The sequence below is a fragment of the Terrapene carolina genome, unplaced genomic scaffold, assembly GCF_002925995.2.
Source record: "Terrapene carolina triunguis isolate 2854851 unplaced genomic scaffold, T_m_triunguis-2.0 Scaffold231, whole genome shotgun sequence".
Classification (NCBI taxonomy): domain Eukaryota; kingdom Metazoa; phylum Chordata; order Testudines; family Emydidae; genus Terrapene; species Terrapene triunguis.
The window spans coordinates 17159610-17180740 of record NW_020664582.1 but is presented as its reverse complement, the minus strand read 5'-3'; the positions used below and the strand labels follow the sequence as shown (position 1 = coordinate 17180740).

At 46.0% G+C, this 21131-nt stretch overlaps 1 protein-coding gene across 1 annotated transcript; it reads left to right on the top strand.

Moving 5' to 3' along the window:
* The first annotated feature begins 4999 nt into the window (after positions 1-4999).
* On the top strand, positions 5000-20557 carry LOC112119706 (transient receptor potential cation channel subfamily V member 2). Its single transcript, XM_024218468.1, has 17 exons — positions 5000-5050; positions 5498-5556; positions 6707-7003; positions 7411-7547; positions 8115-8267; positions 9089-9229; positions 9755-10053; positions 10486-10662; positions 11132-11290; positions 11415-11510; positions 12042-12112; positions 13411-13576; positions 15649-15715; positions 15804-16111; positions 17241-17362; positions 19286-19380; positions 20267-20557. The coding sequence occupies exons 3-17, from the start codon at positions 6762-6764 to the stop codon at positions 20356-20358; spliced, it is 2325 nt and encodes a 774-aa protein (XP_024074236.1). The 5' UTR covers positions 5000-5050; positions 5498-5556; positions 6707-6761; the 3' UTR covers positions 20359-20557.
* The last annotated feature ends 574 nt before the right edge of the window (positions 20558-21131 follow it).

Here is a 21131-nt window from a genome sequence, read left to right as displayed (position 1 = left end):
AACAGGAATTAATTCCAGGAAGTTCTATGGCTCATGTGATACAGGAGGTCGGACTAGATGATCACAATGATCCCTTCTGGCTTTATAATCTATCAGTCTGTTATTTACATCCCCACCCTTTTTAATGAAGTAATAGAAAACTGTCCCCTCCATAGACTCAAGTTCAAGTATGAAATTGTTCACTAGTGAAATAAGTTTGTTGGCCAGAAATCAGTTCCCCTCAGACAAGTCTTGTGACTGGAGCCAAAGCACTGGGAGTCAGGACTCCTGGGTTCTATTCTTGGCTCTGACACTGACTTGTGGTGGTGTTTAGATGCTGCATGTTATTATTAGAACTGGAAGCACTGGCTGTTGGGAATCTGAAAGGACAGGAAACAGGAAGGAGGGGGGAGGAGTTGAGGAGGCTGGGAGAGTTACAGAGTGTGCAGCTACAGCTTGGTAAAGAGATTTCCACTGTAAATAAAGTTCTGTTGAAGTTTGTTAATACCTTGCCTGGTTGATACAACTTTTTGGCGACGAGGGTGGGATAACGACAGTCAATTGGAGCAGTATCAAAGGGTCCTACAATGTCAATCGCCACTTTTTCCCATGCAAATTTAGGAAGAGGAACAGGCTGTAATGGAGGGGTACATGTCACTGCTGTCTTATCATGCATTTGGCAAGTGACACAGGATTTTATGAGTGCTTCAGTTTGAGAGTCCATCCCTGGCCACCAATACAGATCCCGTAGTCGTTGTTTGGTTCTGACAATTCCTTGATGAGTATCGTGTGCCAGGTGTATGAGTTTTGACTGTAATCCTTCTGGCACAAGTAGCCGGTGTGTACCTCGTAGCACACAGCCATCGAGCAAAGAAAATTCATCCCGAACTCTAAAATAAGGCAGCAAAACTGGGTCAATGTTTTTAGGGTTACTGGGCCATCCCTTTGTCAGAAATTCCCATAATTTTTGTTGAATTGGACACGCTGAACAAGCAGCTTGAAATTGTTCTCTTGTAACTGCAGTAAGGGCACTTGTAATAAGCGCAACTACTAAATCCTCATCCTCCGGTGGACCATCTGGTGAAGCAAAGGCAGGCGAGAAAGGCAATCAGCTACCATATTTTCGTTTCCAGGCTTATATTCCAGTTCATAATTGAAAGAGAGTGGTCTTGCAGACCATCTAGCAATACGATATCCTGCTCTTCCCAGTCCTTTTGTGGTGAGCAACGTCGTCAAAGGGCTGTGGTCTGTGCGCAACTTGAACGTGCGGCCCCACAGGTAAGCCCAGACACAAGCAAGTGCTTCTTTTTCAACTGTAGAATATTTTCTCTCAGCATTACTTAGTGTCCTTGAAGCAAATGCAACAGTCCTCTCTGTGTTGTCCTCATGAAGTTGTGTGAGGACAGCCCCAAGTCCATAATCAGAAGCATCAGTAGTTACAATTGTGGGCAATGCGGGACTGAATAGTGCAAGTACTGGACTACGTACAACCAAGTCTTTCACCCTTTCGAAACTAGCTTGTGCATCCGTTGTCCACACTAAGGTTGAACTTCTCCGTAGTAATTCTCGTAATGGTTCAATGACAGAAGCATAATTGGGAATGAATTTTGCATACCAGGAGGTAAGACCCAAGAAGGAACGTAAGGTTTGCAAATCTGTTGGAGGAGGAGCATTTGAAATTGCTAGGATATGATCTGGATCAGGTTTTAGTCCAGCCTGTGAAATTGTATGCCCCAGAATTGAGGAGGCTGGGAGAGTTACAGAGTGTGCAGCTACAGCTTGGTAAAGAGATTTCCACTGTAAATAAAGTTCTGTTGAAGTTTGTTAATACCTTGCCTGGTTGATACAACTCTTGTATAAACTTGGGCAAGTCATGTAACCTTTCTGCCTCACTTTCCCACTCTGTGAACTATATTAACACATACCCTGATGTTGTCTATGGTTGTGTGTAGTGTTGCAGTGATTGAAGAGAAGTATTTGCTATTGTGATATTCAGTGTTTAAATTCTGTTCTTCGTAAATCCTGTGCCAAAAGTTCCTATTTTCCACGTCCTTCCTCAGCTTCTTTGAGGCATTGTGTATTTTGCTGTAAGTTCCCAACAATGGTATACTTCACATATGGCAGAGATTCCTCTCCCAGCATCCCTGTGTGCTCTCTCTCTCTCCTGTTGTGTATGATGTTAAAGCCAGATTCATATAAAGAAATCTTGCAATGCAATTCCGTGGACTTGTTCCATTCCTTGGCATGACAAAGTATAGGGATGGGAGGGTATTTCATATGTAGCCCTGGGAAAAGAACCCACAAGGACCTGGTCTAGTTCAAATTCTGGTCCTGATTCTATGGACTTTTACACCAGTGTAAATCAGAAGTGTTACGAAAGCCAGTGGAGTTAAACCAGTGTAAAGTTGGTGTGAAAGGGAGAGGAGAACTGAGCCCTGTTTGCATTTCTCTGCCTGTGCCTGATTTCTGTCATTTTCTGGAATCTGTGGCACAGTCAAAGCAACTAACAAGGAAAAGAAAGCAGAAATAGCTTTACATCATTATAGAACCAGCTCTATTTCTCCCCAGGGATTAACACAGGCATCTGAGAAACTGGCTTGTGATTTAATTCAGAACCATTGAGCAGGTGGATGGCACTATGGCTTCTAACAGTATTTCAGTGAGAGGCAGATTCTAGCTAGATACTAACTTGGAATGTTTCCCTGGGGGATGGCCAAGTCGCCCCTATGCTGTCTCGTGCCTGCAGTTCTTCCAGCCGAGAACTACTCTCGACTTCATTGGGCCTCTGGCAGTGTTGGGTAATGAGAGAGCAGAATCTGAGCCCTGGGCTCAGTATCTTGCATGGCAATGCAGAATAGGGACCACTCAAGATATTGGGCCTCGAGAGTGTTGTAGGCCCAGCTAAGCGGTGTGCTGATGTGGTTGGGGAGTGTTCTGAATGTCATCTTGCACCGACACTGCTGAAAATAATGGAGGTTACACTAACTCCAGAGGCTTTGACTCTGCTGGGGGAGGAGGAGAAAGAACTGAAGAGACCACAGGGCGTTGGCTGAAGGAAATGCTCTGCGACTGGTGAATGTGAAGTGTACCATTGTTGGGAACTTACTGCTGGACTGATCAGGCTACGTGTACCACATATTCAGTTGCACTGGCAATTCTTGCACCAAAGGTTCCCGTAATAAGATGTCAACTGATGGAATTTCCCTTCTCATAGTAGGACCCCACTATCCCACAGACTGGGCAAGATATGGCCCACAAAGAAAAGGCCACAGTCAGGATCTACCACCCTAATCTCGGATATGCAGCTCAGCATTTTCGCTTCAGGTCTGGCTGCGATGAGTCAATGCAGACCATGTTGGAGAGAGGAATGGAACAAAATTCCCCATCTGCATTAGAGGAAGGAAGCTGAAAATGAATGATCAGTATGAAATCCTTCACCTGTGCATTAATTTTGTTTTTAGGAATCTCTTCTCAAAGTTTCGCCTCATTGCTGCTTTGCAGCACCTCCAGCTGTTCCAGTCCTGGGTTCACCCACAGTGTAACTGCCGTGCACTGTAACTGCCCTGGCATGGCAGCTGGGTTCCCTGTACATCATATTTTTGGAGTGGGAACTAGGGGTTGTCCCAGCACTTTGCTTTCCATCATGATGCAGCCAAGTTACTCTTCCATCAAGAAGGAGCATGTAGATGAGATCAGAATTACAGCATCAGCTATCAACAATAAATAATGATTGAGTTGGGGTCTCTGACTATCTGCAAGGGGTCTTGTCCAGTGCTGCATCTCCAGGGAGCAATGGGGCATTGAACTGTGCTGCTGAAAACTGGAGCAACAGAGCCCAGCTCTTTAGAACTGGGACGCCTTTGTGCTATCCCTTGGGCTCGTGTTGTGCAGCTGATACTGTGGGTCTTTCTTGTTAACATTGTGGTTAAGCTGGTTCTTATTTCATTCTGATCTGAGCCTTGCCACAGCTTGGGCATGTGAAGCTATGTGCGGAAAAACTGGCTTTCCTAGGAAGTGGGCTGGTGGTAGATGTTTCCATGACAACTTCGCTCATCTTGGGGCTGATCCCTGAGCCTTGTGACATACTCGTGAGGAAAACCACTGGCTACAGAAAGAGCGGAGATAAAATTTACGCACCTCTCGTCAGACCTGAGCCTCCTGTGGTTGGTTGACAGCCTCAAAACTCTACCCCTCTGCATGGGTAACGAGCGGTTAAGAATACAACTTGCAATGTACCGAGTGAGCCAGACATTGCCAGTATAACTGCCCTCATTGGCTCTCTAATATGGATTTATTTCTTACTGCAAAATCCATCTAGTCACTTCCTGCTCAAGTGCTTTGCCGCTCTTCCGTTATTCACTGAGTGGCTAGCCAGTGCAGAATCAATAGCTACTCCCTACAAGCAGCCTGGATTCCTCATAGGCACCAGCCAGGATCTCCACCTAGGGATGCTCTTTCTCACCATCAGCATGCAGTAGTGAATGCTAAAAGGAGCACCGTTTCTTTTGCAGTGTAAGATTAATCTTACCTCTGCGTAAGAGCTTTTTCAAATCTTCATTTAACGTTTGCATTCTCGCTAGTGATCACTGGCATTTGCCTTTGCACTGAGGGGCGGTCAGCCTCTGTAAGCTCATCTGGGACCCGTCTATCAGGGCAGCAGCGTTTCTTGGGTGGAGCTCCTGCTCAGAATGTGTGCTGTGCTTTTCATTTGACTGCAGGTCTTGCTTTGTGCTGTGCAATTCAGAGTGGCTTGGTAGTTGACTAGCAGCCGCTTGAATAGACAGGGGAAAGCTCAGTTGGGGACCAAAGAATGCCCTCTAGATTCTCCAGGGAGCCAGAAAGGGAGTGTGTTTCTTGTAAGGTCTTTTTTTTTAGGACACATTTTGCTTTTGTTTTTAAAGAAAACCTGAAATGCCTTCTGAGTAAATAGGACTGTACATCTTTAAAGCACCGAGAAGGGATGGGAACTGCAGCTGAGAGAGAATTCAGGAACAAGAAGCCACAAAAACGCAACCTGGGTGTGGTATGAGTAATAAACACTTAGCTCTCTGAAGGCTTTGTGGCTGCCACAGTAAGTGTTGGTGGGGAGGGCATGAAGGGTGTGTAGGGACTGTGGGGCGTATGTTTGTGTGTGCATAGGGGTGCTTGGCAATAGAATGGGGCCTAAGCTGCATGACTGAAGCCTTATTACAACTTAAAATAAAATGGTTACTATAGACTTTCCTTGCATGTGCCTTTGCATTTCTCTTGCTGTGAACTGCATGAAAATTGCTTTGTAAACATACACTGCCTAGATCTAAATAAGCCTTTCTGCATCCTAATCTAGAGCACAGTGCTTATACTGCGTTCCTGTGACGCTGCCCTGACATAGAATAGGGAGCCTGGCTTTCCAACCCTGCAGCATGATATTCCGGAGGACCTGTTAACTCTTTGCAGACAGCGCATGTGCAGAAGGCACAGTTGATAAGGATGTTGTTTAGCTCGAATTGGTCATGGGTGTTTCCTTGCCTCCTCTTAGGCTCCTCTCAGTCATTTCCTCCTCTAGCGGCTCAGTGTGTTCAGCGGGAGCTTGCACAGGTGGGTCTGAGATCTAACCAGATATTTGTAAAGAGAGGGCTCAAAATGATGGAAAAAGAATACTGGAAATATTAGACTCTGGTGGGCTGGCCTGGTACTGTAATGGCTGTACAGCAGATCTTGCTTCATTCTCCCTGGCTGGGAGCGATGAGGCTGCACTGTGCTCAGGCCAGGAGAGCAATATTTACCGGAATAGCAGCTGTACACGGGATGTGCATGTGCTCAGGTTGTTGATCAGAAGGTCAGAGCCCATGCGCTTGTGGATAGCAGTGGCTGGAGCACGCCACAGCTTTGAGGAGATGTTAGGCCATACACACTCATGCCTCAGTATGTGATGCAGCAGTCCACAAGGAACATACTGTGTGTTAGGCATGAGTTTACCCTGCAAATATATCCCCCTTTCCTACTTCCAAACAAAGAACTTGAGCAAACCTAACGCTCTCTTCCAATGAAGGCCTGTTGTTAATAATCTTATCTCATGGGGCCACTTGGTAGTTAGCCTGTACTGGGTACATTAAGACAAGAGCAATGGTGTCCGTGTCCTAAATGTTAATATTCCTCCCCTTCCCTTATTGCTGAGTCCTAATGGATTCCGTGCAGTACATTTTATCTAAGGACCCCATCCGTCAATAGCAGGTGAAATTATCTCCAAATGGGACACACTGCCAAGCACACCCTGCTGGTCTGTACTCTCTAAGCTGCTTTTACAACTTCTCTTTGGTTATTTCCCTGCCCCAAAGACTATTTAAGGCCTTGATCCTCCAATCTGATGGGTGCAGGCAAGCTCATAGACCCGGGCAGAGTCCCAGTGAAGTCAGCAGGTTTTTGAAGGGACCCACCCATAGATACTGTTGCAGGTACAGGCCCTTGAATGGTAAAAGTCTTTGGGGCAATGACTGTGCTGCCTTCTCCGTCTGCACAGCACTGAGTAAACTCTAGGTGTTCAACAAGTAAATAACGACGTTTCACTGTGCAGATGGTACTAGACCATAGGGATCCCTGGACGATGGTTTGGGAACCTCTAGGTCAGTCCTATGGGGAGCTCTGTTGTTTTGTGAGAGAAGGAAGGAGCAGGGTGGACAAGGATGGACCTCAAGTGAGAGGTCTAATTCAGCTGCAATATGGAATGAATTCTTTCACTCTTTTGCAGATCTCTACTTTTACTGGGAGCAACTTTGATGATCTGAAGCATCGTCCTACCAGACATGGATACCTCAAAGCCTACGGACAAGAAGCCAGGCCTGTCGCAGAACAGGCTGATCGGTTTGATAGAAACGGATGACAGCATCCAGGAAGGTAGTTCTGCAGCTGGTAAACAGGGAGAAAATAAAGGGGCCAAAGGAGGGAAGGAAAAACCACCCCTGGAGACTCCTTACAAGAAAGAGAGCAGTGACTTTGATCCAAAAATCAGGATTAACTTGAATTATCGACCAGGACTTTCCAGCAAGTAAGTAATTGTGGGATTTGCCCTTGGGAAGCCTTCCATTACTAAGTGAAATTCAAGCTGGTGCCAGAAACTTTGCAAGAGAGTGAAAATGCATTCTTCCTGAGGGGGTGGTACGCAGATGGAGAGGGGTACATACTACCCCTTTCCCCCACACTCGGAGAGGGCACCTCTGTCTGGAACCAGAAGGTGCTGAGGCCAATACAAACAAACAAACAAAAAAAGGGGTTGAGGGAGTTAGCTCTCTTTTTGTTCTTTGATTTGAAAGAGTTTAATTCTTTCTTCTGCCAAACCACCGTGCCCATCGCTCTTCTTACAGCGAAACCATAGCAGCTCCCCCATCACGGGAGACTGGTACATAATCTCTTGTGGAGTGTCTAAAACATGGTTAACTCTTCACATTTCTCCAGTAGCCAAAAGGACCCAAATCGCTTTGATAGAGATCGGCTCTTTGGTGCTGTCTCGAGGGGTAACCCGGAGGAGCTGGATGGTTTGCTTGATTACTTGAGCAGGACCTCTAAATTTCTCTCCGATTCAAGATATACAGGTAGATACAGGCTCAGTACTCTGGTGATTTAACACAGACATGCCTTGATAGTGGCCCGCGTAGCTCAAAGGGTTTGTTGCTCACTTTGAATAAGCACCAAACCAAAAGTCTCTAGGCTCACAGCTCCCCCTGCCCACAATACGCCCTTCCACCAAATCAAAAGTTTGGACTCTGAACCTCTTGCAGCCACAAACAAGAGTTAGTGTGGTCTAGGGCTAGAGCACAGGGGTCTGGGTGCTGCTCCCAGCTCCGCCACTGGCCTTATGTCAGGCAAATCGCTTCCTTTTCCCATGTCTGACTTTCCCCATCTGTGAAATGAAGATAATGATGCTTTTACCCACCTGTGTGCAAAGCACCTTGAGATCTGTGGATGTAAAGTGCTAAGCAGTATGGTTTTTCTAAGCTCTTTGCGTCTAATGCAGGCTGGAAATACTGTGAGAAAGGGATTTTTAATTAATGTATTTAATGCTACATTGACAGTTAAGTTCTGGGCAAGACGAAACTGATGGTGCAGTCATGTACAAAGCACAGTTGTGCCCCTCTCCATGCTGTCTCTCTCTCTACCAGATGCTGAGACGGGTAAGACCTGCTTAATGAAAGCCCTGCTGAATTTAAAAGATGGGACAAATCCCACTATCCCAGTGTTGCTAGAAATAGACCGGAAGACTGAGAATCCAAGGCCACTTGTCAATGCTGCATGCACCAATAGTTACTATGCAGGTAAGGGTTCTCCGGGACTGTGTGTCTGACTTTGAGGTCAATAATCAGCAAGGCAGCGGCTATGGAAAATAATGGGAATTGGATGGATGCATAATTGATAGTATGCTGGAGTTCTTCGTTTGTGGATTGGGTATACCGATGGCCTGAACACAGAAAAGGGAGCTGGGCATTTCTGAGTTCTAATTCTGTCTCTGATACCTACTTCTCTGGCCTTGAGCAATTCACTTAACCTCTCTGTGCCTCAGTTCTCTCATCTGAGAAATGGGGGTAATACTGGCTTATTTACCGAGGATTATGGTGAGGTTCTGTTGTTAAGGTTTGTAAAGTGCTTTGGAGAAGGAAAAAGATTACGTAGTATTGTTCAGTGAAAACAAGTTACATTTAAGAAATGAATGAGTTCTGCCAAGTGGATTTATCCTTTTAATAGCAAATTTTCCAAAGAAACATACCCCTGTGTGCATGTATATTACCTCTATCTTTCTAGATTATTATTACTGCTTCATGGTCAGATCTGAGATCTTATTGTAGCTCTAAGAGAAATTACACCGTTCAGCTCCTCATAGTCTTGGGGGAGTTTGTGTCTGACAGCTCATGTGCTCAGTCTTCAAATTGCATTGCCAACGGTCGCTGTTGCAAAGTCAGCATTTGCCACCAGTTCCCTGCACACAGTATGTCTGGGAGTCCATGATTATTTCACCATATTGACAGTATTGCTGTGGGTGATTTGATACGTTGGTGGGGTTTTCTGGAAAGGCCTTTCCTGCTCCATCTGTCCCTGGCACCATTACAACAAGCTCTGACTGTAATGCCTGTTTCCTTAGGCCAGACTGCACTCCACATTGCCATAGAGAAGAGGCACCTAGATTTAGTGAAACTGCTGGTAGAGAATGGAGCCGACGTCCACGCCAGAGCCCATGGTGAATTTTTCAGGAAGAAGAAAGAAGGAGTGTGTTTTTATTTTGGTAAGCCAGGATTGCAGGCTCCGGCTTGCTATCTGGGAACTCTGCAGTATGTGGAGACACTGTCTCATCCTGGGTTTGCCACTCCATGCATTTGGTGTAATCTCCTCCATTCCATAACCACAGGTGTCCCATCCTACTGGGGTAGCTAAACATCTTCACCAGACTGAGCTCTCCTCTGAACCAGTCGGTGCTTGCCTCCTGCTGTTCAGTTGTGTGCGCTTGTCCCTGTCTAGGGACATGGGACTGCTTCAGACCCCCCACGTGTGTGGACTAAGCCCAAAAATAGATGGAGGGACTGGGTGCAGCCAAAATCTGAGTCTGGCAAAGTGGTCCAGCTGCTCCCAGAAGTAGCGAGGGACTGTTTTTCCGTACCAATTAACTACAAAACATCCAAGCCTGAATACAGAGATTCAGCAAGAAAAAGCCCACCACTGTTACAGTGACAAGACTCTGCAGACTAAGATAAATAAATGTTCTTCCTAAAACTACCTTTTTTTTTTTCAAACCCTGCCTCCATCTTTCCAGGTGAACTTCCCCTCTCCTTGGCTGCCTGCACCAACCAGTTTGATGTGATAAAATACCTCCTTGATAACCCCTATCAGAAAGCCAGGCTCCAGGAACAGGATTCCCTGGGCAACACAGTTCTCCATGCCCTGGTGGTGATCGCAGATGACACCAAGCAGAATACTGAGTTAGTGTGCAAGATGTATGATGAGATCTTAAAGGCAGGCACGGAGATTAACCCAGCAGAGAAGCTCGAGGAGATAGTGAACCGGGCTGGGTTAACGCCACTGAAACTGGCTGCCAAGAAGGGCAAAGTAGAGGTAAACGCCACGAGAGTGATTCTCTGAGCATGGCTAGAAATAGTGAGGACAGTGGAGTGAGTCCCCTGCCTAGAGGCTGGGTCTGATGTACGTGCATCCTACGTTACTGCACATGAGACTCTCCAGCAGTGCCACTGCAGGAGGCATGAAGAAACCCTCTTCCAGACCCTCGCGTTAGGAGCTGTGCTGATGTGATCACAGCTGGGAGCTCCTGGGCTGGGTTGAGAGTTGTTACTCCTTTGACAGAGCTTGTAGAAGCTGTGCTTAGTTTGCCTCAAGTTCTTGGCCAGATCGTATATATGACCAAGAACATATCTGCACAGTGTATGCAGGAAGCAGGGTTACAGGTTTGAAGACAACTCAGGTACGCTGGGAATTTCATTTTACATCCTAATGTATAATTAGTATAATACACATAAACTTTCCCTTCAGATCTTCAGACACATTCTCCAAAGAGAGATCAAGGATCCAGAGTGCCGGCACCTGTCTCGCAAATTCACTGAATGGACCTATGGACCCGTCCATGTATCTCTCTATGACTTGTCCTCTGTAGATAGTTATGAGAAAAACTCTGTGCTGGAGATCCTTGCTGAGAGCAGTGACACACCAGTGAGTCCCGAGAACTTATTTAAAATCAAATACAGAATGGCTTTGTCCAGCTTTTTATAGTGTTGCCGTAAATCATGTAGATTTATTTGGCATTTCAGATTGTTTTATTTTAGGGAAATAAAATGTTTGAATTGGTTCATTATTAATGATGAGGACTTTACATATATGGTTAACATTATTAAACCCCTTCAGATTTGTTGCTAATCTGCAGTAAGGAAGGAGTTTGAGACATTTATATTCTGTTCCCTGACGTGGAGCAGTGACTTAGCCTGGATCTCTCCAAATGCAGGGCTATAGGACGCAGGCAGAATCCAAGTCCAATAGGATGCCAGGGTCCTTTCATTCTGAGAGGTCTGATGAAATAGACATGCAGGGCTTCTGGCCACTGAATTCCAACACTGGGTCAAGAAGGCTTTATGGTGATTCTGGATCTCTGACGACGTGTTATTTTTCCTTCCTCTCACCCTAGAATCGATACAAGATGGTGGTTTTGGAGCCGCTGAACAAACTGCTTCAGCACAAATGGGACTCATTTGCTGCCAGGAGATTTTACTTAAGTTTTTTCTGTTATTTTATATTCATGGCCATCTTCACGGTCCTTGCTTACCATCGTCCCCTGCAGTTACAGGTAGGGCTGGCTTACTTGGATGGGGTGGAGTGAGCTTGAATGCTGGGGCTGTGGTTTAAGGGGTTTAAAGGGCTTTGGGTGGCTACAAAGCTGCTGTCTTCATATTCTTGTTTTTATCTTGCAGTCTCCATTTCGAGCAGAGTTCACAGCTATCGGCTTCTTGCAGCTCACTGGACAAATCATTGTTTTCCTGGGAGGCTTTTATCTCATCATTGCTCAGGTACAAAGATCTCTAACCTATCTGCTCTGAAATAAAACAGCCATCCCCATGGCATTGGTACACCACTCTTCTTTATTTCCATAATACCATAAATGTGCACGAAGCTGCACAGAGAAATGGAAGGAGAGGTTCTTGCCATCACGTGCTTGCAATACAAGCAGGATATAGCAAGCAAAGGATGACAGAAAGGGAGGATTAGTAAGATGGGCACAATGTAAAAGATCACAAGAGGGGTTTTGTGTTATACAATAGTAAATATACATTAATTATTGGAGACACTGTATTAAAAAGACACATACAAGATCTGTGGCTCAGTTACTGTTTCTTTATTGGCTCTTTGTTACCAGGAGCCCTTTTCCATCACAGAAGAGGGATGGTCTGAATTTTTCTATCATTGGAGCAAATGATATAAATAAAAAGGCTCTGAAGAAACCATTCGCTATGCAGTAGATTATCCCAGCAGAGATTGGATTCAGATGTGTCTTGCTGCGTTAACAAACTGTCCCTGTTGATTTCTCTCTTTTCTGATAGATTCTTTACTTCTTGAGGAGATGGCGGAACCTGAAGAATGTGTTCTCTGATGGCTGCATTGAGGTCTTTCTGTACGTGGGAAATGAAAGTTAATGTGAAATCAAACCTTTGTTAAGAGGCAGCTGAACTGGCACGAGGTAGCTAGGCGGGTGGTGAGCAGAAATGACCCATTCTCTCACACAGCGTGCTTGTTCTGCTGTTACGTCATCTTTCCAACCAACTCTTGGCTGGTTTCTTCCACCAGTTGCCTCTTGTCATAATCCTAGATTGTGAGCTCTCTGGGTCAGGGACTGTCTTTCTCTTTTGTTCATTTGAACCCTGCCTGGTGCAATAGAGCCTTGACCCTTGGTTGGGGCATCTAGGTGCTACTGTAATACAGATGATAATAACATGAACTTTTTCTTCGAGTGCTTGCTCATATCTATTCCAGTTAGGTGTACACGCCGTGTGCACGGATGTCGGAAACTTTTTCCCTAGCAGCTACCCGTCGGGCTGGCTGTGGAGCTCCCTGGAGTGGCACTGATATAGTGCTCTATATATGACCCTGCCGGCCCAACCCCCCTTCAGTTCCTTCTTGCCGGCTACTCCGACAGAGGGGACGGTGGCGGGGGGGGGGGGGAATGGAATAGATATGAGCAACACATCTCGAAGAACAACAGTTACAGAAAGGTGAGTAACCGTTTTTTATATGTGGAATTGCTCATTTAGTGACTGGGATTTGGCCAGGTGGCCAAGTGAACAGAGCACTGGACTGGGATTCAGGAGACTTGGGGTCCATTTCTGGCTCCACCAGTGGCTCCCATTGAAGTCATGGCCTTGGGCATGTCATTTAATCTTCCTGTGCCTCGGTTTCCCAGTCTGTACAATGGGGATAATACACTGACCTCCATTTGTAACGCACATTGAGATCAATGGTTGAAGAGCACTATGTGAGAGCGAGGTGTTTTTGTTAAGGAGAAGAGACTTTATAATTTGTGTGTGTGTGTATTTCTATATGTGATGGGTCTGATTCTCTCCATTTTTATACCAGTTACACGTGTGTAACTCCACTGAAATCAGGCCTGGTGTATGTGAATGTATCTGGTGGAAAAGAGATGAGAGTCAGGCCCAGTATCTCTGAGATTTTTCCATAATGTGAACTTCGCTAACGTCTAACGAATCTGCAATATATTTGTGCAGAAAGTAGGTTGCAGATGGATTTAGATACTAACTCACCTATAACTACAGGGTCTGATTAGCTGCCACTTTATACCCCATTGGGTAACCCTGCAAGATGCAGCTGGCTGTGCCCAGTGTGACACAAAAAGGATTTGGCATTGAGACTTTCAGCTCACTGTGTGACTATGATTGTTTCCTCCCCTTCCCCCAGGTTGCTCCAGGCATTCTCGCTGCTGCTTTCAGCTGTGCTGTATATTGTGGGTTCAGAAGACTATGTGCCGACGATGGTATTCTCCTTACTGCTGGGATGGGTGAACATGCTGTACTACACTCGGGGCTTCCAGTGGACTGGGATCTATTGTGTCATGATACAGAAGGTCAGTATGGAGAAACAGCCTGTAAGAGATGCTCAGGGACATGAGGCATTGTCCAAATGCTGCAGTTACTGTTCTCCTGTCAGGACCATCAGTCCAGGCTGTGGACCCTGAAATTCCATGCCGTTTGAGTAAATGTATTTTCTTGGGGGAGGTGGAATGCTGCACGAGGCAGACCACTGGCTCAGTTTGCAGCAGGTTTTCAAATACTGGCTCAAGTCACAAGAAAAAATGAGTTTGTTGGGACTCATCCTGGTCCCCCACAGTAGCCTGTCACAAAAAAAATCCCCCCAAACCAAAACACAACACCAAACAGAGTGGCAGTCTGTTCAGGAGATGTTTCCTAGCATTGGAAAGTCTGGATTGAGGCATATAAACAGATTTGTGTATGGTGCTCAGGATTGGAGAAGCATGTCAGAGATGAGGTAAGGAAACTGTTTCTGTGCTTGTTTCATTTAAATTAAGATAGTTAAAAGCAGCATTTTTCTTCTGTATAGTAAAGTTTCAAAGCTGTATTAAGTCAATGTTCAGTTGTAAACGTTTGAAAGAACCACCATAATGTTTTGTTCAGTTACAAACATTTCAGGGGTATGAACAGTTCCATTCCCGAGGTGTTCGTAACTCTGAGGTTCCACTGTATGTCATATTCAACCTTTGAAAACAGCAGGGTCTGAAGGAAAGAACTTAGGGCTGGGAGCCAGGAACTCCTGAGTTCTGAGCTCAACACTGCTACCCAATTGCTGTGTGACCTTGAGCAAGTCTCTCAGCCTTTTATATCTGCACTTCCTCTGTGATGCTTTCTCGGGGCACTCAGGACTGAGAGTCATCTTGTTACCCCTGCCTCAGGGGGAGAAAAACTTGCTGCTGCTAAACTGGGTGCCAGCTCCCTGACACCCCAGTCTATTAGACACCCAAACAATCTGCCCAGAACTCTGCCAGCCTTTACTCTGCATTGCAGATAACAGTCCCCGAACACCTCAGAAGAGTCTCCCTGTGGTGTCCAGCCCCTTTCACTGGACATTCACAGTAATTACCAAGACCACTGCCTCCAGAGAGACCACATATCCCTCAGCTTGCTTGGGTCAGCCGAGGATGCACTCTTTACTTAATATCACAGTCTTGAGATGAATTTATAATAAAAAGAAAAAGTGTATTTACAAAGAACAGAGAATCACAGTTTCAAGTGAGCAAGAATTATGGAAATAGAGATGGTTATAATAAATCAGAAGCATAACATGCATCTAAGAAACTAATCATAACCTTGACAGGCTACTCTCCTGTATCTCAAAACATTTCTGCCCTCAAAGATCTTATGCAGAGCTTGCTGATCTTCATTCAGTTCAGGATCCAGGTTGTTGTGAACCACCCCCTTCCTCCAAGGATGTTCCTAAGTGAAAGTTTGTCATTGTTTCTAGAGGCAGGAAAACCCCTGGTGCTCAGAGTCCTGTGTGCTCTCCCCTGTTGGTTTCACTCCCCCCCTGCCCCATCAAATTGTTGTCTTCATATGCAAATAGCGCTTCCTGTGTGTTGGTTTCAAAATGATTAATTTAGATTAGAGACAGGGTGGATAGGCTGTTCTAGGTCGCTTTGTCTGGTGAAAGATGCTTATCAACCCTGCCTGGAACACAGATTCTAAAAATATTTTCTGTATATACATACAACTTTTAAAATAACACCCATACTTGCATTTCTCAATGCTTATGACAACCAGTATGGCGTAAGCTTTCCTTTGGTCCCTCACAACATTCTTTATAGATAAATATGATGACAGCAATGAGTTAGGTGTACTGAGTTTGTCAGGCCTGATAGGCGTTGGTGACTCAGAGCAGTGAACCACCAGTGGGCCTCTGTATCCCATCCTCATCTATTGAATGGGAGTAATAATACTTCCTGACCTGCCTCCCTTGCGAGGGACTGTGGGGATTAATGAGTTAATGTTGCCAGAACTGATGCAGAGCCAAATATCATTATTTGATAGGTGTGCTAGTTTCCTGTTGTCCTGGTGATTTTGTGATGTATAAACATCATGTAAGGTTATTGGTGATTAATAACACTGCCTTTTGCTCTCTCCCCAGACTATCCTGAGGGACCTGCTACGCTTCCTCGTGGTTTACGTGATCTTCCTCTTTGGCTTTGCGGCAGGTGAGGATTGACTCAGCACCGTGTTACAGGCAGACCTGCCAGGAGGGAGACTTGCTAAGGAAGATTCATTGTTCTGCTTTTGTTACAGCTCTGGTCACCCTCACAGGGGATGCCCCTCCGGCTTCCCAGAACAAGTCTGTTACCCCAGAGGACGGCGCTAAAGACCACGTTGTGTACAGTGGGCTGCTGAGCACTTCCTTGCAGCTCTTCAAGTTCACCATTGGCATGGGGGACCTGGAGTTCCAGGAGCATGTGAAATTCAAATACTTCGTCATGCTGCTGCTGCTGCTGTTTGTGATCCTGACCTACATCCTCCTGCTCAACATGCTGATCGCCCTCATGAGCGAGACTGTCACCAATGTCTCTGGTTACAGCAAGAGCGTCTGGAAGCTGCAGGTAAGTCTGTTGCGCCGCTCACCTGGTCTCCAATATAGGCCTTATAACATATTATGCGCTAAATGTGGGCCCGTGGGAGCCATTCACAGCAAATTCTCTCCCGCTGTGCATGCACTGGGATATAAGATTTGACGTTTTTGCTGAGCTCTAAGGTTTTATTTAAAGTAGTAAAAGTGTAATGAGATCTTTCTCTCTCCACATTTCTATAGTACCCATCACCTTAGTATCTCAAGTGCTGAGATATGTGCCTTCCAGATCTACTTGTAAAGACTGTGACCTCCTTAATGGATGGGACGGTACATTTTAAGTGGTGCTTTGTCACTTCCCTGCCTCTGGGAGGGAAGAGGAAGTAATGCTGCGCAGGTGGTGCTTGTTGAGGGAAATTAACAGCTGAGTTTACTGGGAGATTTATTCCAACTCCTCAACCTGGGAGAGCTGATTCTGGTCTTCCAGATGCTCCATGCAAGCAAGCTCTCCTCGCAGATTGAGTGGCAGCACCTTCAGCCAATAAACACTGGCTAAAACCCCACAGCATCACAACACTTTCATTGGTTGAGCATACCCTGGGAGCAAAACCATGTTAGGAGACAGATGTTTAACCCTTTTGCAGGTGTCATGCTTTTGTTACTGGAGATGTTTCTGTTCTCGTATGTAGGGCTCTGTTAAGATTTGTCTATGTTTTATACCTTCTGTTGGCTTACCCTGGTTTGGAGGAATTTCTAATGTGGTTAGCAGCTCCTTCCATGACTGCTTGGTCATTGCCTGAACTAAGGGAGACCTTGTAAGGTGACAGTAGGCAGCACAGGCTGTGCTTAGTCAGTCTGGGAGCTAGAGAGAACTACAGGATCTGTCAGAGTCCAAAATCCCCTTTTATACTGATGGCAGCCCAGTCCTATCTTTTTCTCTATCTAGAAAATTACAGAGTTTAAAGTAATTTCTTAAGCCCACAGGCCTAGGAGACTTTAGGGTATTTCCTGACAGCAGTAACAGAGCCAAGGAACATTCACAAAAGTGCCTTTCCAAGTCACAATACTTGGTGGATGGGGAAGACTTGATCGGAACTTAGGCTAGCTCAGCACCTGGGTTGTGGCTGCACCAGTTCCGCTCTAACATGGACTTGTATCCTCAGAGAGCCATTGCCATTCTGGAAATAGAGAAGTCCTGGCTGTGGTGCCCAAGAAGGAGGCAGAGATCTGGCTGCTTCTTGTCTGTGAGCCTTGATGATAAGAAAGATATGAGATGGTGTTTCAGGTAAGATAGAAAGTGGAGGCAGCTTCCCACATTCTGAATTCTGTGTCTGCGTGCTGGCATTATGTGTGAATGGGGGAGCCTGGTTTGTTCATGCATATATATATGAGAAAGGCACCTATGGATACTCGATTATCTAGGAGTGAGTAGGGTAATATCTTGATTTCCCCCCCCCCGTCTCATATGTGTGTGTGTGTGTATGTATATATATATATATGTGTGTGTGTGTGTGTGTGTGTGTGTGTATATGAGAGATGGGGGTGGAGGGGAATCAAGACATTACCCTACTCACTCCTAGATAATCGAGTATCTGTAGGTGCATTTCTCATGCTTCCCCATCACCTTTGTATCTAGGCATCATGTAGTGCTGGTACTTCTACTGCCTTGTGTTACAGCCACGAGACTGTCATTCTCTCTTCCACTGCCCCTTTCTCCTGGAATGGGGCCCTTTGACCTGCAAGCTTGATCCTGAAAGGAAAGCAGCTGAACTCAGTCTGAGGGTACGTCTACACTTACCAGAGGGTCCGACGGCAGGCAATCGATGTTCTGGGATCGATCCCGGAAGTGCTCGCCGTCGACGCCGGTACTCCAGCTCGGCGAGAGGAGTACGCGGCATCGATGGGGGAGCCTTCCTGCCGCGTCTGGACCCGCGGTAAGTTCGGACTAAGATACTTCGAATTCAGCTACGTTATTAACGTAGCTGAATTTGCGTACCTTAGTTCGAAGTGGGGGGGTAGTGTGGACCAGGTCTGAGTGGTTTCAGTCAGTTGCAGCACACAGCAGTGGAATTACCGAATCAAAGTCCCCATGGCCTTGTCTACGCTAGTACTGTACTATTCCCAGCATTGGTTTTGGATGCATGCAACTCCACTGATGTTAGCAATGCTGGATGCTGTGGTGTAATCAAGCCTCAGCCATTTTACTGACGTGTCATCTTGCGCTGCTCTGAGAAGGTAAAAATGCTGGCAGCTCATCTACACTTGCGCTTTCACCCTTGCTACCAATGGTGGAGCTGTCCCGGTGCTAGACCACCTGTGGGAAGAGCATTAATGTCGACACACCCTCAGGCTACGTCTTCACTACAGGGGGGGTGTCTATTTAAGATACGCAAATTCAGCTACGCGAATTGCGTAGCTGAATTCGACGTATCGCAGCCGACTTACCCCGCTGTAGGGATGGTGGCAAAATCGACCTCTGCGGCTTCCTGTCGACGGTGCTTAGTCCCACCTTCGCTGGTGGAGTAAGAGCGTCGATTCGGGGATCGATTGTCGCGTCCCAATCGGACGCGATAAATCGATCCCCGAGAGGTCGATTTCTACCCGCCGATTCAGGCGGGTAGTGTAGACCTAGCCTCAGTTTCCTGGCTGTGTGAATGCTGCTTGATAACACCTCTGCAACCTGCTAAGTGAACCACAAAGTGGCAGAACTCCCTTTGTTCATGTAAAGTGTGGGAGACTGGGACTTGGAATATCCCTTATCCTCATTCAACAGAGGGAGCCAAATCCAGAGCGCTCTGATAATGACACCAGGACCTTATGGATTGCATTGTGTTACTCCATGTGTAGAGACTTTTTGCTGCAGGAAAACTCCTTTAGTTAAGTATGTCCCCTTTCAAGGCACTGGGGTGTTATTATTTAAACACCGGCACTGTTCACAACACAGAGGAAGATACAGAACTAACGCACTCCACAGGGCTTACTAGCTAAATAAGAACTCCCTTGGCAACAAAGCCTTTTGTGGTACAGCCACTGCTGCTGCCGCCAAGTCATTAGTGCTGTGCTGATGAGACCACCATCCATCAGAATGGATGCCACTGAGATGCCAGAGATGCAGCCTTGGTACGCAGCTGTATGATCAGAATGTTTTGCCCCCATGCCTCATTGTCTACTGGCTGATGGGGGAAATTGTTCTATTTTCTGTCTTCAGAGTGGAGGAGATTAACTGGGCCAACTGGGAAAAGGAGCTGGGAGTCATCAAGGAGGATCCTGGGAACTCCAGAGACTTGGAAATAGAATCCCTAGGTAAGACATCCCAGGGCTGAGCAGAGGATGTCAGCCCCTTTTCTACTATCTGCTGGGCAAATGCTTTGTGCACTTTGCCTGTTATCTCTTTGGTGGACTCTGTGTGCCAGAAATTCCAGGTGGGTTTGCCCTCACCTCACCCCCAATACCTCCAGTGAAACTGCTGTCTATCAAGTGTCCTGTAGCTAGGGCACCTTCATTTGTGATCTGGTCAGCGCGCACAATCTAAGTAGATTTGGGTCTGTTCAGTACGTGAATAGGGGACGCCTTAAGAAAAATAATGTTCTGTAGTAAACGCTGTTGAGGATTCAGTTAAGTGCCTTCAAGTCCAAACTAAACCAATGACCCAGGTGTTTCCCTTTATAGGAAATGTAAAACTAAGGTTCAGACCCAGGGTGTTGCTAAAGGTCCCAGGGCACATTCAGCAAGAGTCTGGGTTTTCACCTTGGCATTGTGGCCAAATTCTAACTTGTAGAATCACATGCTACTTGCCTCTGCACTTTCAAGTGGATACAGTCGCCTCCCCACCTCCTGTCCTAAGCTGTGGTGCAGCGTTACTGTGCATGGGTAAGCAGCCCTACACTGAAAACAGAGATTTGTTCCTTTCAGTTAAAATATATTGTTTGCTAAATCTGCCAGATCTTGTGTAGGAGCCTGATCAGGATTAACCCGACCCTTTCACTGTTCCATCTTTGTTTGGTCTCCAGCTGCTGGCCTAGAGGGAGTGGGATGGGGAGGTTTACAGCACTTCAAAAATGCCTCAAATAGAATTGTTTTAGTTTTCTGTAAATCTGCAATAGCCCCAGGACCGGCTCAATACCCTCCTCCTTGCCTTTGTCATCTCCCTGCTAACTAAGGGCCACCATTGTTCTGTCTCCTGTTACAGTGAAGAGAGTGCGGGACAGGATGTCACGGGGGCAAGCAAACTCAGCAGCACTGGAGGAGCAGTTGCCGTTACAACCATTAGCCAGTGACTGAGATGAGGCCACTAGAAGAGGACAAACCAAGAGACTGTAGCATGTTCTCAGCATTGGAATCCTGTTGTTGCTCCCATTCCAATGAATTCTTCATTCTGTGGTGCCACTAATATTGAGATGGAAAAGTAATCAGTATTAACATGTCTCATCAAAGACTGTTTCAGTCTTTTGCTTGTATGCATACAAAGTATTTCCTTTGAAGAAATCATTTCTGTTCAACTTCTTCTGCCTGATACTTTCTTCCTACAATGCTTAAAAAGAGGATGTGTGTGTGAGAGAGAGATTGGGGGTGTGTATCCTGGATGGGCTGGCTTTGTAATCTAAGCCTCAGGTTTGAAATTTCTCTCTGGAAGCCTGGGTTAAAATTTCAGCTGGATCAATTTAGCCCTTCATGCTGGTGTGACAGAAAAATTTAGTTCCATGCAGCTGTGTGTGTAGATCTTTTGGATGATACTTTTCCAAGCACAAGCCCTGTCTGCTGTGTGCTGACAGGATAAGATACCATGTACTTTTTATGAGAACAGAAGTTTGTTCTAGTGTTTGTGGCCAAAAATATTTTCCCTTCTGCACTGTTATCCTCAGTCCCATATTTGACTGCATTTCAGGCAATCTACCTGGGAAGTGCTTTGGAATTAAAGGTGCATAAAGCGTTGTTCAAAGTTTCTGACTGCATGACGTTGGCTTGTATGCAAGACAGTGTGTGTCACTTAGGGAGGTATGTTAAGAGGTATTCAAGCTGAAACATTAAGCTCAGTGCAACAGCTTCTATCAGCA

Excerpts from the sequence above, each read along its gene's own strand:
- LOC112119706 (XM_024218468.1), top strand. The coding sequence starts at position 6,762 with ATGGATACCTCAAAGCCTACGGACAAGAAGCCAGGCCTGTCGCAGAAC. Across the intron at positions 12,113-13,410 it reads GGCTGCATTGAGGTCTTTCT|GTTGCTCCAGGCATTCTCGC; the intron begins GTACGTGGGAAA and ends CCCTTCCCCCAG. Across the intron at positions 19,381-20,266 it reads CTTGGAAATAGAATCCCTAG|TGAAGAGAGTGCGGGACAGG; the intron begins GTAAGACATCCC and ends CTCCTGTTACAG.